The sequence below is a fragment of the Halichoerus grypus genome, chromosome 13, assembly GCF_964656455.1.
Source record: "Halichoerus grypus chromosome 13, mHalGry1.hap1.1, whole genome shotgun sequence".
NCBI classification, from domain to species: domain Eukaryota; kingdom Metazoa; phylum Chordata; class Mammalia; order Carnivora; family Phocidae; genus Halichoerus; species Halichoerus grypus.
In genome coordinates, this window is record NC_135724.1 from 88,317,888 (window position 1) to 88,337,264 (window position 19,377).

General features: G+C 46.4%; 1 protein-coding gene across 1 annotated transcript in view; it reads left to right on the top strand.

Moving 5' to 3' along the window:
- CFAP251 (cilia and flagella associated protein 251) overlaps positions 1-19,377 on the top strand; it is a 72,481-nt gene that overhangs the window by 40,551 nt on the left and 12,553 nt on the right. Inside the window, exons 20-21 of the mRNA XM_078061030.1 lie at positions 3,430-3,520; positions 3,731-3,874. Coding sequence (XP_077917156.1) covers positions 3,430-3,520; positions 3,731-3,874 — 235 coding nt within the window. The remainder of the gene's footprint in view (positions 1-3,429; positions 3,521-3,730; positions 3,875-19,377) is intronic.

The following is a 19,377-nucleotide window of genomic DNA, read 5'->3' on the forward strand; positions in this document are numbered from 1 at the left end:
GCTAGGGGCTCAATACATTAACTATTTCCTCTCTTCTATTCTTTATGAAGGCCTTGCTAAAGAGCCTTACTAAAAAGGGCAAGTACTACAGCATCCCCTCATCCACCCAAACTCCGTGAGCTGCCACAGGGCAGAGCTGGTTCCCATCCCTGAGCACCTTCTCCCAGCGCCTGCCTCTCAGATAGCCTCCTGCCTGGCAGCGTCACACTCAAAAGCTGGGTACAGACAGCTCAGAGGCACCTTCCTTCCTAAAGAATCCTTCCTTCCTTCGATTCATGTGCCAAGTGCACATCTCTCTTTTATGGCAGACATCGAAGCTTCTTCTCTTAACCTGAATAGGAGCAGAACTAGCCAGGTAAATCTGCTTTGGATCCACACTTGTTTCAGGTTGCAGTTGCAACTCTGACCTTCGCCTCTGCCTTCAGCTAAGAGAGCAGATTTTGGGAATTTGGGAATTTAGAAGCTGGAGGTGAGCTCGCACATTGAAAAGCACTTCCCAGTCGTGTGCCCAGAACAAACTGCTTGATTCCTTGACAGCTAGTCTGTCACCTGGAACGGTGGGAGCGACACCCTGGGGACAGAACAAAATCTCCTCCTTTTCATTTTTGTCCTCTTCTCCATAATCATGGTAGAGATTAAAGGAAAAAAAAAAAAAGGCACCCGCTTTCCAATGGCTTTCCTGGGCCTGGCCAGAGTCCAGGCTTCTGAGAATTTCAATTTAATCTGTTGTGGGGACAAAGGATCGTTATAAACTAATTAGCACTTCATTGCTGCTTCTGGTGTCTTAATATGTTCAGTGCTTCACTAATGGGAAGAAATGTAACAACCCCAAACAAGTAAACAAACACAATTCCCTGCTGGTCTACCGACTGAGTCAGAGGGTGAAATTAAGATGCTGCGTCCTCTCACGTGCCCACGATTTTTGTCGGGGTGCTCCTGGGCCCAGATACTGTCCCTGCAGCACGTCGATCTTCTCCCGGGTGCACCCCTCCCTCCCTGGCATCTTCTCCTAGGGTTCAGTCCACACATACTGGGCCTTTGCCCCGTCTTTGCTGGCATGCCCCCCTCTGCTCCCCTTGTCTTGCACCTCTTTTTAAATCTCCTGTTACTTTTTGATACTCGACCTCACACCCACCTCTAGTCCTGCTGTCGTGCTCAGAGGACAGCAGAAATCCCCAATTCAGATACCACCTTTCCTGCCTGCTTGCGGCATGACCTGAGGCTAGTCCCTTAACTTCTGAGTCTCAGTTTCTCCATCTGTTAAATGGGAATATCATCACCGTTTTGAGAGTAATGGTTACTACCATTGCTGTTCCTCCCCCCCCCCCCGCCTCCTCCCCTGGGGAGCATTTGCGAACACTTACTATGTGCTTACTATTTGCTGAGCACTTACCATGTGTTACAGTACTCTCTGCTTCTCCTGATTGAGCTCATTTCCCAGAAGTACTGTCTGTGTGTCTCGGCACACAGTAGGTTTTCAATAAATGTGCTTCCCCTTTGTGCCCTGATGACCCCCTTTTTTTGTTGCAAGCATGAGGAACCCAGCTTAAGCACAAAGGGGAATTCCTGAGACGGTCATGGACACCTCAGGTCCACCCTGCAGGAAGAGCAGGGACGGCATGCCCTCAGCATTTGCTCTCTGCCTGGCTCTGCTGTTGGCTTCGTTCTCAGTACAGCTGGGTTTCATTGCCCAGCACGACCATGGCCACTGACAGTCCTCAGATTCCCACAAGCTGGAGCTCTGACCACAGGGACAGTGGGTCTTTTTCCCTGGCTCTTGTTGGACCGCCCCAGTCCTGTTCCTCCAGCTCTCTCGGGTCCGTTGACAGTGGCCAGGAAGCAGGAGACGTAGGACAGTCCTGACCACCAGAGAGCTGCTCCCAGGGCATTCGGAGCTCCTGTGAGTCGTCCCCAGACACTCCTGGTAGTGACAGTCTCCTCTGCATCACTTCTGGCCTTCGCCTGGCCCTGTTCCAGAGCCACGTGGCTAAAAGTGGCCTCCCACAGAGCCTGTCGGGATTGGGCCTGGGCAAGGCCTGGAGGCCACAGACAGGGAGCCCTCTCAGCTAGACACCTGCCTCGATGGCCAATATCAGAGCTGGGGGAGGCCTGGGCCCTGCTGCAGAGGGGCCTCAGACCCACCTGGAGAACACACCAGCCCCTCCCCAGGCCCCAACGCAGCCTGCTTATGCAGGGCCTGACAAGACGGCCAGGACGGTTTTGTGGCTGACTCTTTGAAGAGAGGCGTAGGTGTATATTGATACCCAGTTCAACAGAAAAGAATAACCCTAACTACCTTGTACCGAGCCTTCTCTGGGCCAGGCCCTGTGCTCACTGCTGTCTGTGCATTGTCCAATTTCATCTCATAGCCATTCTGTGAGGCAGGGACTATTGGTATCCCCACGTGGTATCCCCATGTGTCTGGAGATAGCTCCCAGGTGTTAAAGGACCCTCCCAAGCACTGGAGTACGTGGTGGGGCTGGGATTCATATCCGGCTCTTTCTGATTCAAGAGCACGCCTTGACACACTCATCACAGGAGAAGAAGAGAGGGCTTTGTGTCCAGCCCTTTATGTGGCTTCACTTCATTTCCACAGCCACCCATGAGGCAGACCTGTAATTACTCCCATTCTACAGATGGGGAAACTGGGGCTCAGGGAGGTTATCGCCCGTGATCATATTGCTTACAGGTGGCAGAGCCGAGACTCACACGCATGTCCTTCCGACTCCAGATTCTGGATACTTAACCACTTCCCCACTGTGGTCTACACTGAAGTGTGTTTTAATAACCCCACGAAGAGGCTAATGGCCTGATTAGCAGAAATCCAGTTAGTGGATTATTACGATGATTTCGTATTATGTGTATTTTGTATGGGGCAAAGTCAGTCTCCTACAAAAAGTAGGTTTTCTTACCATTTACAGTGCCTATTTTTAGAAAGCCTGATCCCGTGTTAGCGAGCAGAGGGTTATTTTTATCTGACTGGCATGGGTCCCTGGTGGCCTCCCGAGTTTTTATGGAAGCAATTAGTGTTGGCGGCGTACCTGCACTTATCCCGGATTTTGGCTCTGGTCATATGCAGATCTCACGTTTCGGGCGAAGCTGCTCTGCTGGGGAGGACTGTGGGTTCAGCACCAGGAGCCCTCCCTCCCTCCCTCCCTCAGGAGAGCCGTGTTCCCCAAAGACTGCAGACAGATTGCCAAGTGCCTGCCCTGTCATCAGCGAGAGAGTGTCACTGTCATTAGGGCGGGTGCCCTGCACCACCAGATTCCACATGGAAATGGAATTTTTCGTTTTCAGCTTCATTTTCGAGGGAATTTTGCTAACAGGTTTCTAGAGCCCCTGACTGAATGGGCGCTGTGATACCCTGCAGAGGTCCGCGGGGCCAGGCGTGAGCGCCTTCTAACGGTGATGTTTCTGTTGCTCTTCTAGTGCTCTGGAGGCAGCAGTTTCTCTTGGGGGCGAAGACTTGATCCCGTTCTATGGTCTGGTGCCTGGTGGCAGGGAAGGAAAATTCTACAGGGTAATTGTCCTCAGAGTAAACACTTGCTGGTAACATCTAGTTAAGTTCGTAAAAGAGATGTGCCTGGGGTGAACCTTCTCGCTTTTTTCCAAAGCTCTTTTCCCCACTGAGCTCAAAAATGTACTTTCTAGAAAATGTCCTTGGAGTCCTAATGGATGCTTCAGACTGAAGCCAAAATGTGTGTTGTGTTTCCATTTTATTTCCACGTAGGAGCTGGAAGACTATTTTTACTATTCTCAGCTCCGTAGTCAAGGTATTGATACAATGGAGACCAGGAAGGTGTCGGAACACATTTGCCTGTCAGAGCTTCCTTTTGTCATGAGAGCAATTGGCTTTTACCCATCGGAAGAAAAGGTAGGTAGAAGGAAAACAAGAACAGCTGTGGGATCTGTTATTTATGAAAATGACCTCTGGGGGCAATAATTATAGGTCAAGGTAAAAATTTAACGTTATTCTCACATAAATGGATCAGAAAGAACGTTCTGGGCATACCAGACACGCTCCTTAGAAACAGACGTGCCATAAAGATATACCTGAAAGTCTTATTCCTTACCGGAGTCTGACACTGGTAAGAGCTTGGTTTTGGAATTAGACAGACTGGCCTTCACTGAGCTCAAGGAGGTGACGCCTGTGAAGCCCGGGTGCAAGCCCAGGAGCATAGGGAAGGCCCAGTGAATGGTCATGATTGGGGTGATTTTCAGTGCTTAGTTGCTGTTCACTGGCCTGTGTGAATGGGGCGCCACTGGGAGGTGGGTGTTCATCCTGGGCTGTGGGGCTCAGAAGAAGCCCTCGGTCCTAATGACCCTCACAAAACATGCCCAGCTGCAAGGGGCTCCCAGGGACCAAAAGCACTGCAGGGAAAATGGTCTTCCTAGAGACCGTGGTTCACAGTGCAATTGACTGGGTTTCCCTTCAGATGCGAAATGTTTAACACATTTTCATTGTAGAAAGTTTGGAAAAGGTACACAAGTGAAATGAAGAACATAATTACTTATAATCCCATTACACAGATGTAACAGTTATATAAAATTTTTAAAAACTAATTGGTACCATGTTGAATATGTATTTTTATCCTATATTTCCACTTGATGTTATAACCATTTTGCATTTATTAATAATTCTCTGAAAACATGATTTTTTAAAAAGATTATTTATTTGAAAGAGAGAGCAGAGCAAGAGAGAGAGAGCATGAGTGGGGGGGGCACAGGAAGAAACAGGCTCCCCACCGAGTAGGGAGCCTGAGTCGGGGCTTAATCCCAAGACCCTGGGATCATGACCTGTGCCGAAGTCAGACGCTTAACCAACTGAGCCATCTAGGTGCCTCCGAAAACATGATTTTTAAAGGACATATCTTAATTTTATAACTTTTTCTGATTTAGAAAATAGAACTATAAAACAGAAATAGAAATTACTCAGAGATAATCACTATTAACATTTTGGTGGACTTCCTTCTATTGTTTTATATATGGATATAGATACATCTATATTTTTAAATAAAAAATTGGCATTATATGGCATACATGTGTATATGTCCATGTATATCAACAGTTTACAGAGTATATGTATATATATGCGCATAGATGTATGGATTTGTGCGTGTATATAGGTACATGTGTGTATACGTGTTTATATGTATATATTTATACCAACATTCTCAGTAACTATTGTTTTGTGAGCATGGTGGTAAAAATACACTTTTTTCCCCAGCTTTATTAAGATATAATTGACATACAACCTTATATAGTTTAAGGTGTACAGTATAGTGATTTTATATATGTATTGTTGCAAAATGATTACCACAATAAGGTTAGTTAACATATCCATCATCTCACATAGTTAAAATTTTTTGTGTGTGGTGAGAACTTTTATTTATTTATTTTTCTTTTTTCAAGTTTTTATTTAAATTCTAGTTAGTTAACATATAGTATAATATGGGCTTCAGGAGTAGAATTCAGTGATTCATCACTTAGATACAACACCAGTGCTCATCACAACAGATGCCCTCCTTGATGCCCATCACCTGTCTAGTGCATCCCCCACCCACCTCTCTCCAGCAACCCTCAGTTTGTTCTCTGTTGTTAAGAGTCTCTTATGGTTTATTTCCCTCTCTCTCTCTTTTTTTTCCTTCCCATATGTTCATCTGTTTTGTTTCTTCGACATATGAGTGAGATCATAAGGTATTTGTCTTTCTCTGATTGACTTATTTCACTTAGCATAATATACTGTAACTCCATCCATGTCATTGCAAATGGCAAGATTTCATTCTTTTTGATGGTTGAGTTATATTCCATTGTGTATACGTACCGTATCTTCTTTATCCATTAGTCAGTCAATGGACATTTGGGCTCTTGGTGAGAACTTCTACAATCTACCTTCTAGCAGCTTTCAAATATACAATACAGTATTGTTAACTATAGTCACCACGCTGTACATAATATTCTCCAGGACTTTTTCATCTTGTAACTGGAAGTTTGTACCCTGGCAACCACTGTCTGTTTTCTGTTTCTATGAGTTTGGGTTTTTTTTTTCGATTCCACATACATGTCTTTCTTTCTCTGACTTATTTCACTTAGCGTGATGCCCTCAAGTTTCCTTCATGTTGTCCTAAGTGGCAGGATTTCTTTCTTTTTTTGGCTGCATAGTACTCCGTTATATAAACATAAGTCACATTTTCTGTATTTATTCCCACCAACACTGCATGAGGGTCCCTTTTTCCCCACATCCTCACCAGCACTTACCTCTTGCCTTTTTTTTTTTAAGATCTTATTTATTTATTTGAGAGAGAGAATGAGAGAGAGAGAGAGCATGAGAGGGGAGAAGGTCAGAGGGAAAAGCAGATTCCCTGCTGAGCAGGGAGCCCGATGTGGGACTTGATCCCGGGACTCCAGGATCATGACCTGAGCTGAAGGCAGTCGCTTAACCAACTGAGCCACCCAGCCTCCCTACCTCTTGCCTTTGAGGAGAGCAGTTCTGACCAGTGGGAGGCGAGAGTTCATTACAACTTTGACTTGCATTTCCCAGAAGATGAATCATGCTGAGTACCTTTTCACGTTTGACTATCTTTTTTGGGAAAATGCTTATTCAGGTCTTTGGCCCAGTTTTAAATTGTTTTTTTGTTTTTGTTTTTGTTTTTTGCTATTGGGTTGTATTAGTTCCCTATATATTTTAGATAGTAACCCCTTATCAGATATGTGGTTTGCAAAAAAAAAAATTTTTTAAGATTTTATTTATTTGTCAGAGAGAGAGAGAGAGAGCACAAGCCGGGGGAGCGGCAGGCAGAGGGAGAAGCAGGTTCCCGCTGAGCAGGGAGCCCGATGCGGGGCTCGATCCCAGGACTCCAGGACCATGACCTGAGCTGAAGGCAGACACTCAACTGACTGAGCCACCCAGCCACCCCACAAATATCTTCTCTCATCCCATAGGTCACCTTTTCATTTTGTTAATTCCCTATTGCTGTGCAGAAGCTTTTCGGTTTGATGTAGATGACATGCTTTCACGGGCTCTGTACTTAATTGAACCAGCCCCCAGCTGACAGACACACAGATTGTCTGAAGTGTTTGTCTGTCTGAGACATGGCTGTGAGGAGCATCTCTGTGTCTAGTTTTTGCATACTCCTCTGATTATTTTCCAGTCTCCGAGTCCTAGAAATAGAATTACTGGGTCAGAGAATAGGAACTTCAAGGCTTCGCTGCCAAACAGCTTTCCCAAAATGTCACATTTCGCAGGCCACCATCAGGCATACAGAAGGCCTGAAACCCAGCGGAGCTGTGGTACCCACATTGCTGGCTGGCTGCATTTTAGGGAAGTAAGCTGTGGTCCCCGTTATTTCTCCTGGCCCACCTAGAACCACCTGTTTTTGTGTACTCTGGGTATGACAGGAAGGTGACTTTTATTCTCCAAATAGCATCTGGAAAAATGAGCTCTGAGAGCCCAGAGACCCATGCAGAGACTTGAATGAGTACCTTAAGCACAGCGGGTATTCTAAGCTCCTCAAAAGGTCTTTTGACCAATGTACATTTTGTAAAAGTACATGCCCAGAAATGGAAGCGACTATGGAGAAAGTTTGTGCAACCCACATAAAAGTGTTCCTGAGAGCTGTATTTCCAAAGCATGTTCCTTAGAGTGGCCAGCTCCCAAACCAGCAAACTACATCAGAAGTACCTGGAGCACTTACTAAAGGAACAGATTCCTGGGCCCATCCTGGACCAAGCCAGTCAGAATATCCAAGTAGGGGGCCTGGGAGTCTGCATTTTCCCCCCTCCCCGGGTTGTAAACCCCTGCCTTGGAACAGTGGCCCCATGAGGTATTTACTAGGGCCACTCATGCTCAAGGAAGGATTAGACAAAGCGAAATAGGATTATTAGTCAGGACTCTCCTTTGGTTGCAGGTTACCGAAACCTAATGCAAACTAGTTTTTGGTTCACAGGATTTCAAGTCTAGAGATAGAGGTAATGCCCAGTATGACCTAATCTAGGCCCTCACCGCTGCTGCCAGGAAGCGTCCTCCTCCCCGAGCCTCTCCTTTCTCCCTGTTGCCTTCCTTCTTAGTGGATCCCTGGGCGCATGTTCGGCAGGCACAACTCCAGAGCCCCGGTCACTGCCCCCAACCTCCTCGCCATTGTCCTCGGGGCAGCTGCTACTCAGGTTGGCCACGCCTGGATGCTCCCATGGTCCCCCCGGAATCAGAGGCAGGGTCAGCCACCTTGACCCCGAGGACTCTGGGGCGGCAGGAGTGGGCTCCCAATGGAATTCTGCATAGGGAGAAAATGGGTCCACGATTCTGAGGCTTTAGGAGGTCACTGGACATTGGGAGTCTTGAAGTGAGGTGTATACATTTGGGACAACATCCCCCCAACTGGACTGATTGTGGAAACCTCTTTCTCATTTCACTTTGGAAATATTGCTTTGACTTCTCACCAGCATTCCCCGCCCCCCACTGCATTTCATCTTCTTTATTGTGTCTATAGTTCATCTTCTCCTTTTTTTCCCCAAACACTGATCTTAAGTTAATCCCCAGCTTCTTGGGGTGACTGGCTGGCCTAACTTCCAGACTGAGGAAGGGGAAAAAAGCCTATGTTGGTAAGAAGCACAGGGACCCAGAACCTGTCTGACCTAGCTGCTCCCTCGGCAAGTCATTTCAACTATAGTCTGGGTTCCCGTGACCTCATCTATCAGAGGAGGCTGGCAGCAGCTCGCACCTCTAGTGATGTCGCGAGGGTCCAAGGAGCACCCCGCCCCGCGTCACACAGAGTCGGTACTTAGTAGCCCCTCTTCTCACTTTAGTATTTCCTGTCAGAGGTGATGAGACGGCCCCTCTTCTACTTTATTTAACTTTTTATCTTGGAAAATTCCAAACAGGGACAACAGCAGAGAAAATAGTGTAATAAACTGTTGTGTACCCATCGGTCAACTTGAACAATGATCAACTCCTGTTACATCCAGACCCACCAACTTCCTCTCCACCCTTGGCCTGTTCTGAAGCAGGTCCCACACACTCTTACTTCACAGGGAGGCCTCTGGAAGTGAGGTGTCCCTTACTCTGTCGTCTAGCCGGGAAGAGGGTCATCTTCCACCCCCTGGGGGCGTCTCAGGTTCACTGTCACACATGTCCTGTGCGCAGGCATCAGATGTCTCTCTGAAGACCGTAGATTCCAGCCGTCCATGTAGGGAGGCAGCGCCCCTCCAGGTCAGGGGGCTCTGGGGCAAACCCTGCCTGGAACCACTTGTCATCCATGCGATTTGGTCCGGTTCCTGGACTTCTCCAAGTCTCTGTTTCCTCATCTGTAAAGTGGGAATAGTAATAGCACCCACCTCCTGGGGTGACTGAAGAGTAAATGAGCGTCTGTTTAGCCCAGGACGTGGCCGTGTCAGATGTTTGGAAAATACCATCCAGTATGATCGTTTTCATCATCGTGTCCTCATCTCTGGACCTGTTGATTATAAAAGGCTTTTAGGCGAATGTTCCTCTGTGTGGTTCTCTGTTCACAATTTCCTTTCTAAAACCAGTCCATTATTTCCTTGACTCATCTGGTGAAGACACTTTGCATAAATGACTGAAAGTCACTTCCCTTCCCTTCCCCTTCCTTCCTTCCTTCCTTCCTTCCTTCCTTCTTTCTTTTCTTTTCTTTTCTTTCTTTCTTTCTTTCTTTCTTTCTTTCTTTCTTTCTTTCTTTCTTTCTTTCTCTTTCTTTCTTTCTCTTTTCTTTCCTTTCCTTTCCTTTTCTTTTCTTTTCTTTTCTTTTCTTTCTTTCCTGTGCACCCAGTGTAGGGCTTGAATTCACAACCCTGAGATCAAGAGTCACATGCTCTTCCAACAGCCAGCCAGGCACCCCTCCTTCAGGAGTCTTGATTTTCAGCCCTAAGCTCATATAAATGTGTCCTCCCCTGCAGTCCTGCTTGGCTGGCAAGGGAATTCTGGGTGTTTAGCCCCTGTGACCATCATTACCTGGCGTATGAAGTGCTACAGACAGAGGGTGGACGCAGAGTGACCATCCTTTTCCTGCTTCCTATAGAAGCAAGCATGTGCAATCCCTGAAGGCATACTCAGTTACCCAGTCATTGGCAAAATATAATAAAACCCAACAACCTCTCCAGGTCTTGCTGATGAGTAAAATGTACCCAGAAGAAAAATGTTAGTCTGCAGGAAATGTTATAAAGTGGCATTGAGCCTTAGGTTACAAACCAAAAGAAATTAAAACGGCGATTGTAAGGTTTTCACTGGCTATGGGAGACATCTCTCCTCACTGCTACAAAGGAGAGTTTCAGTGCCCTCCTGGAAGGTCTTCATAAATCCCTTGGCCTCCAGGGTTTTCAATCCACCTAAAAAAACACGCTCACTCTTTGGAGATGTTTTCCGAAGGCCCCTGTCCCAGATGTGGCCACATCAGTGTGCAGACTTCACAAGTTGATGAGTCAGTTTCTATCTGACACTGCACAGGGAAAACTTTTTGGTCTCTGGTTTTCACATCGGGTTTATAGGGATTTCAATAAATATGTTTTCAGGGCTTTGAAACTTTTAAATCCAGGCTTTGTCGTGGTTAATGAAACATTTCCTATGAAGATGCAGCTGTTCCCCCGCCCCCAAGAAGCTGCGTGAAGAAGGACATGGAACTAATAGAGTCCTTCAACACTTGGTTACATAAAAGACGCAGTCACAGAGATTCTAACCAGTGCCCCCCGCCCACCCAGGCTGTACATTATTTATATTTCTCTTACGTCATTTTAATTGCCTAGGGGATTTGAATCTAGTCAGTGTGGTAAATTGAAGCCAAATTATACAAGAATATAGCCCTCCCCGAAGAATTCCTAACCCTTCCCATTCTTTGCAGAACACTGAACTTGGGCATAACAGCCAACTTAGGCATAACAGTGGTCAGGGAGGGCCTACTCTTCTTACAGATCTTCATTTTTTTAAAGGAAAGATTTACACGGTTTCTAATGTTATAGAAGGAACCAAAACTTTGGCGTCACAGTTTTCTACAGCTGAGTTCACATAGGACAAAATTTCGTCTTCTAGCTTCATCATTTTCTTTTCCTGCAGGACTTTGGAGTATTGTGCTGGGGCATTGCCCATGTGCCACATGTGTTCCCTGCTTACTTGTGGCTATGTTTCTATTTAGCTTGCAGAGCAATCGTTGTTTAATGCTGATAGGTTTTTGCGGTGAATTAATAGTCGTGTCACCACTTAGTTCTATAAATGTAGGCAGAGAGGTGTGTGCCTGGCAAGTGCTCACATAATGGACACTCAGCAAATGTGGTCAGATGAGTGAATGAATGAATGAATGAATGATGGTCTTTGGTCATATCTGGCACAAAGACAACAAGGAAAGTAGAATCCCTGACATTATTATTTGATCTCAGAGTAATTAATAGTGGCCCTAAAGTTTTTGATAGATTCAGGAACTTTAGTGTTATTTAGGAATATTTGGAGAGCAATAAACAATCACTTAACTTTTTAAAAAAAAAATTTTGGTAAAATTTCTATTTATTTATTTGACACAGAGAGAGAGCACAAGCAGGGGGAGTGGCAGGCAGAGGGAGAGAGAGAAGCAGACTCCCCACTGAGCAGGGAGCCCGATGGGGGGCTCGATCCCAGGACCCTGGGGTCATGACCATGACCTCAGACGTTCAACGACTGAGCCACCCAGGTGCCCCATCACTTAACTTTTAAATGTGCATATCTTTGGGCCCACCAAATGTACTTTTAGGAGTATACCCTACAGAAAAACTCACACAAGTGTACCATGATGTGCATATGGAAAGGACAATTACTGCAGCATATTTTCCAGATAATGAAAAATTAAAACAACCCTAATGTCTGTTGATAAGAGATGGGATAAATAAAATAAGGCACACCTCCACTTAGTAGTCATTAAAAAGTGAAATTGACCAACGTTTCTTGACTCAAAAAGCAGGTAGAGGTTTTGTTATTAAAGGGAAAAGGACAAGTTGCAAAACAATATGTAAAGCATGAGCTCGTTTCATTAATAATAATTTAGGTACTCATACATGCCTAGCAAAATTCTGAAAGACCATGCCCCAAATGCTTAACGACATTGACTTCTGAATGGTGGGATTTGGGATAACTTTTACTTCCTACTTTGTACACGTAACCCCATGTCAGCAGGGGCCTCTGGTACCAGCTGGAACCTGGCTCTGGTCCATGCCACTCGGAGTTTTGGGGCTACCCTGGGGGCTCCCGTGTGTGTGTGTGCGTGTGTGTGTGCAGGCTCTGTCTACCCCACGTCATTCCAGACCTGACACTCAGCTCGTTCCTCAGTTTCCACAAAAACACAAAGCCCACTCACGCAAGACAACTTTCTTGAAAATTTGGGAATGATCAGAAAGAGACACATAACTGCATTTCACAGCAATTTACCTAAAACTCCTTTTAGACCTTTCTCCCAGTCCTGATGATCACCCTGACAGGGGCTTCCTTGCTGGCCTTCATCTCACGCAGGACTCAGTGCTCTGCCCCCCCCTCTTTCCTGGCATACCCCCAGGAACTCCACATTCTCCCTGTGTTAGCCATGGTAGTTTGGCTCTTCTTAGCTTCTGTTTCCAAACCTGCAATATAAGCCCATCTCGAGGGTCCTTAAATGAAAAATGTCCCATTTAGTGGTTTCCAACCTCCTTAGAAGATAGTTGTGGTTATATGGGGAGGGGGGCTCATAATAGACATTTCTGTAATATTTTAATTTTTCTTAGCTACAAGCATGTGGCTTGCATTGCTTTTGTATCTAGAACAAAACCCAGAAAGATAAACAAACAAATCCTCCCAAAGCCGTTTGTGCTAATCTTGTGGCTAAACCATGGTCCCAGCTGGGATGGAGGGCCCGTGGCCAAGCAGTGCAGCGTTCCCCATACAAGGAGGAGAAATCTGAGCCAGTGGTCATGGGCACAGCGTCTGCCCCGATAAAGACCCCATGGGAATTTGGAGATTTGCATGTTGAAAAGAAGCCCTCAGTATGTCAGATTTGCTCTGAAACAGGAATATCAGGAGTTATTTCTGTGGCCCACTGTTTTAGGGAGGCCTTTCTGGTCAGCTGAGAGCCCCTACACCAGTGAGCAGTGTGTCCCCCTGCAGAGAGATCAGGGCAAGACAAAACGATTTCTGTTGTTCACACTGTAATGCATTTAAAGAAAGAAATCCCGAAATGCCACGCAGCCGCTAAAAAAGAATGCAGGGGACGACAGTACCATAATAACACGAGTGCCACCAGCAGCAGCCAGGCCCTTCTCTCTGGGGCTCTCACGGCACACCCAGTTTTATGCCAACCCTGCTGGTGTTTAATCCTCTTGCCAGGGAGATGCTTCTATGGTTTCCATTTTACAGTTGGGGACGTGAGGCTTCCCGTGTTCTGTTTCTACATGTGCGCTTTAGTGCGAACAAGGAAGAAACCCTGAAAGTCGCGACGTCGAACACTGGTTATTGCTGAGGGGTGGGGCATTATAGGGCATTTTACTTCTCTTTATATCTCTTCTCTCTTTACATATCTTTGCTTAATTTTTTATAACAAGCATGTACGAATCTTTGTTGGTTTGATGATTATAACGGGATAGATCATAGTGATGGTAGAAAATATATTTTAAAAAATACTAGTGTTATTTGCTTTGCTACTTGCCTTTGCCATGGTTTCACCTCCTATTATTTTTCTTTCTTTTTGACAACTTTACTGAGATACATCACCTACCATACAATTCATGCATTTGAAATGGCTTTTAGTTTGTTCACAGAGCTGTGCAGCCATCAGCGCTGTCTAATCCCAGAGCATGTTTATCACCCTCAAAAGAAGCCCCACGCCCATTAGTGCGCTTAATACGGTGACCCCTTAGTAGTCCACTCCCCACCCCCACCCCCCAGCTCCGGGCACCCACCAGTCTCCTTGCTGCCTCTGTGGATTTGCCTGTTCTGGACATTTCATATCGATGGAATCATGCACTACGTGGTCTTTTGTGACTGGCTTCTCTCTCGGAGCATCGCGTTTGCAAGGTGCAGGTGCCCGCCTCCTTCCTCTTTATAACTGAATAATATTCCGTTCATTCATGTGGATATGCCACATTTTATTTTTTCGTTGATCAAATGATGGACATTTGGGTTGTTTCCACATTTTGGCTATTATGGATAATACCGCTATGAATATTTGTGTACAGGTTTTTGTGTAGAGCCGTGTTTTAATTTCTCTTGGCCTATGTGCGTACCTAGGGGTAGAATTGCCGTACTAGTGACTCCCGTGTTCGAGGAACTGCCAGATTGGTTTCTATTTACTATTTCTTAACTTGAACCAGGCCCTCACCCATGTTTCTGGGTGCAGCTACAAGGAAGCAGGACTTTGAAGAGCTGTGAGCGCTTGACTGACAAACCCTTGACTGTGGGTCTGGGACAAGCTGGAGGACTTGCCGTTTAGATTTTAAAGCCATTTCCTGGAGTGAGTGCCTGGAAGCGTTTGACCGCGGGGCTCCCATGAGGGCCTGGGGGAAGGTCATCGTGAAGGGCCCTGGAATGGGCGGTGTTCTCATTTCTGGGTCAACCTCACCCCAGACAGCAGGGAGAGAGCAAGCACAGGGGCCGAGCCCCAAGGGCTGGCCTGACCCTGCGACTGCGTCCAGCGGGCGTGGCGTGTCCCACTCCTGGAGAAAGGCAGCCGCTATCCAAATATAGTTCCTGGAGGAAGCAGGGAGCAGCTGTGAGTCACGGAGCCGGGCATAAATAGCGGAAGTGTCTCCAGATGTGACTGTGCAGGGGGGCTGCCCGGCCTTGCAACCTGCTCCTCAGCACCCTCCTCCGCTGCCCGGGGCCCCAGGAGAGGGCGCCAGGTGAAGACCAGCTTCTCATCTGCAGGGGACGTTCCAGGGGGCACCCTGCGTTGGGGGGCAGCGAGCATAAGAAGGAGGGAGAGTCCTCCCAGCCTGCAAGCCTATGAAACTAGCACAAGAGAAACCGACCCTCACCGGGAGCCTGCGCATACGCTGAGGAAGGCCTCAGCTCAGATGTAGCATGTTCCTCTCCGCCTCACGGGGAGGTTAGAAAGCGTAATTATGAACCACAGTGCTCAGGCCATCAGGGGCTTCCTGCTGCCACGGGGGTGAATGACGGAGGCAGAAGTAAAGCAGTCCTGGGCAAGGGGACCCAACCCACCAGGAACAGGCCCCCCTTCTGTCACGGGGCCCACACAGCCGTGCCCGCAGAGGCCCAGGTGCCGCGTGGCTAAGTGTGTAGAAGTTATAAACCAAGCAACAAGATGTTAAATTAATACCCCACCTTGACAGTTCTACCTTTAATTTGGGCTCCTTCAAATTCTGGGGCTCCTGGAGTTTCGCACTTGGATGGGCAGCATGAGGAGAGCCAGGCCAGTGACTAAACCTTGTCTCCCCCCCCCACCCCCCGCTCCCTCCTTGGCAGCCCTTCAGGCCCGTGGTGGGGAGGGGCACACCACTGGTGAGGGTCCCTCTCAGAGGATGACTTCAGGAGGAGCTCTTGCAGGCCCTAGAAGTGGGCTTGGGTTATTTGGGGGAGGGAGTCCTGGGATTCAGGGTTCCCAGAGCGTGGTCTATGATAGAGAGCGTAACATCTAGTGGGCACCTCCTATGGCCCCAAGACTCCTTTGAGGAGGGGGTAGCCAGAGGGGCCCCTGCTGCCTGGATGAGGTGTCACTGACAGAGAACACAGCTCTCTACTGGGGATGGTTCCTTCTCAGTTCTATCTGGAAGTGCAGGACTACCATCATCAGACTCCTCTGACTTTTCAAGAGAAGTCTGAACGCTAGATTTTTATATGAAATCTCCTAATTTTTGAAGTACCACACGAACCAAACAAAGCATGTCAGCAGACTTAGCCCTTGGAGTGCCAGTGTGCATCCTCTGACCCGCCGATAGCGCTGAGCTCCTTAGTGCCTCAACGGAATCCCAACCCACCAGAACTCTCTCGGGACTTCTCAACAGGGCCAGAAGGGGTGGCAGGCAGAATAATGCCCCCCAAAGGTATCTGTGTCTTAATTCCTGTAACCTGTGAATACACTACCTTACGTAGCAAAAGGATTTTGCAGGTATGATTAAATTAAGGGTCTTGAGATGGGGAGATTATCCTGGATTATCCGGTGGTTCCAGTGTAATCACAAGGGTCTTTATAAGAGGGAGGCAAGAGGTTTGGGGGAGGAGGAGGCGTGATAAGGGAAGGAGACGTCGGAGTGTGGGATGAGGCTGCTGGCTTTGAAGGTGGAAGGGCCATGGGCCAAGGGACAATGGCACCTCTAGAAGCTGGAAGGGCAACACATGCAGATTCTCCACTAGAGCTTCCAGAAGGAACGCAGCCCCACCTACACCTGATGTTAGCTCTTCAGACCAGTTTCAGACTTCTGACCTTGAGAACTAGGAGACCAGCTTGTGTGCTTTAAGCCTACTCCACCTGTCGCCGGTGGTTACAACAGTGACAGGGGCCATGTGCAAGGGGTTGGGGAAGTTTCTTAGGCAGCCCCCGCTCGAGCCCCCTCCTCAACTTGTTGCCCCTCATAGACTGGCTGGATCCTCGCTGGCTGTCCTCCCAGTCCACCTCTTCCATGAAGCCTTCCCAGGCCCACCTCGCTGAGGGCTCCTCCAGCTCTTGGCGTGGAGCGCCTGCCTTTGGCACTGAATCTCTGAGAGCCATGGTATCCAAACAGATTAAGCCACTCGAGGGCACTTTAGAAAGTACTGATGCTTGGGCCCGCCCTCCTGAGCAGTTGAATCTAGGGGCAAGGATAGTGATGAAAAGCCCCCCCGGGGGTTCTTCGAGGGCAGCCAGGGCTGAGAACCAAACCACAGTGACAGAACCTTCCTTTTGGTTCACTCTCTCCGTGTACGTTGTCTCTTCGCAGGGCCCAGACCAGGGCTTGGCACCTAGCAGGTGTTTAATAAATATTTGCTGACCGAAAAGTCCTAGAGTGCAGGGCTGTTCTTGTCATCATTAAGTGACTTGCCTTCCATTCACCTAGCACGAAACCAAATGTTCGGTAACCACTAGTAAACTGAACTAAATGAACTAGGGCAGCAAGTGGTTATTCTAAATAAGCCTTTTGTATATTTTAAGAAAAATTCTCCCATGACCTCCCTTGTGCCTACATTGTGTGCTTTGCTTTGTTTTGTTTCCTTTCTTACTTCTCTGGGCCGCTACAACGCGCCTTTCTACTGAACATCCTAAGCCTGGTCCCGATTCTTTTTGGAACAAGTATCCCCTCTGCCGAAGCTCTGTGGTCTAAGAGCAGTTGTTCTCAAAGAGGTGGCCCCCCAAGCCAGCAGCATTGGCATCACCTGGAGACTTGTTAAGAAAGGCAGAATCTCGCCGCCCCCCTCCCCGACTCACTGAATCAGAAACTCGGGGTGGGACCGGCCGTCTGTTTTAATAAGCCCTCCCAGTCATGTTGACCCCCTGACAAAGCTTGAGAACCCCTGCCTTGAAGCCATGCTTCTCAATCCTGGGCCGTACATTCAGATCCCCTGAGGAGCTTTTAAAAAATATGACTGCTCATACTCCACCCCAGACGAATGAAATCAGGATCTCTGGGAATGGAGCTTAATGTCCAAAGCTCCTCGAGTGCATCAAATGAAGCCCAGCCTTAGCGGAGGAAGGGCCAGCATGAGAATGGCAATAAAGGCAGGGCTGAAGCCAAGCAGAGCGCTCTGGGCAGGGCAATGGGAGCCCCCGCTCCTCCGGAGTCGGCTTCACACTGGGGCCTGGGGAAGGCTCGCAGCGTTCCATTCTGTCTCCAAGGCTCCTCTCCCAAGCGTGAACTTTGTTTAGACATGTAGCAAAATCTGCCTTTTCAACTAACGCTTGCAAAGGAGGCTCAGGAAAAAAATGTCAATGATGCCAACTCTATGCTTTCTGAGCAGTGATTCTTGATCAGTCCCATGGGAGAAGAGAGTAAGAGGTGAATCACCTGCTCAGTGGTTTGTGCTGAGAATGTTCACTGAGATCTCTGGAACACTCTGGGTATGAGTAACTCCTACTTTTGAGTTCCTTTTTGTTATCTTTGGGTTAGTCTTCTATTTCTGAATTGAGTTAAATCGTGTGTTACATTTATAATTTATATATATCATGTGTATTACTTATGTAATTATAAGTTATAACATACATATACTTTATAATTTATATAACTATAAATTATAATTTATATTATAATTACATGTATCGTAATTAGCAAAGGTATAGAAAGTATAATAATCACAAGAGTGTTTACTGCTTTTTGAGAGCTTACCGTGTGTTAGGCATTAATGTTTACCACCTTAAATACATTGTCACAGTAAGCTTCAAAACTCCCGTTACCCCTTTTTTCAAGATGAGGAAACTGAGAAGTTCAGATAGAAAATGGGAGAGTCAGGATTTAAACCTAGGTCTGTCATCAATGATCATACATTTAGCCCTAGTCTCTACTGGCTCATAGTAAATAGTAGCACATGTTTATAATACAATTACAATTAATATAGTACAAAATGTAAATAATATGATACTGGATAGTGTTTTATTTATACATAAAATTATACATAATTTAACTCACAGTTATACATAATATAAACTCAATAAATGCTCTACATGAAAATGTTACCACTTAAAGGTACTTATATAGTATCAATTAAAGTTCATTCTTATCTGTGACCAATGATGTTATGTCTAAAGACCATTCCTAGAATGTTACATTGAAAATATATGGCTTCTTTGAAAATACTAGGTGATTAAAAAAAAAAACAAAGAAAGAAAATACTAGGTGATTACTAAGATACAGTGTTAAAGGAAAAAAAAAACCAGGATACAAAATTATATACATATATGATAAGAATTTTGCAAAACATATACATATACATTTTGTATGCATGGGGTAGGGAAATGGAAAGAAAGTATGTCAAATCTTTCACAGAAATTATGGTTGGATGGTTGAATGGTTGGACTGCAAAAGACTTTATTTTCTTCTTGATACTTGGGGCCAGACCAAGACACTGGGGTGCCCCAGACAAGCTGATATTTAGTGTAGCTTCAAACGGACGCTCTTCCTGATTTTTGTTCTCTGAAATTTAGTGGACAGGGAGAAATTGGTTGCCTATTGATAAATGTGCACAAATATAGATTCAATTCCTGATTTATTCCTACAGACCAAAGCAGAGTTCATGTTCTGGGGGAAAAAATATTTCCTACTTTTCTGTGGCCCTTATTCTCTCTTTTTGTAAAATTGCAAGCCCCACAATTTGTTAGGAAGCATATCAGTTTAAAATGCAAATATTAAAATAAATTACTCATTTCTTGCCCTTTGCCAGGTATAACTCAGGTTTCTGAATTTCAGCTGACTGCAGTGTGCATAGTACAAAAATACTGCACAGAGAGTGGTGGAT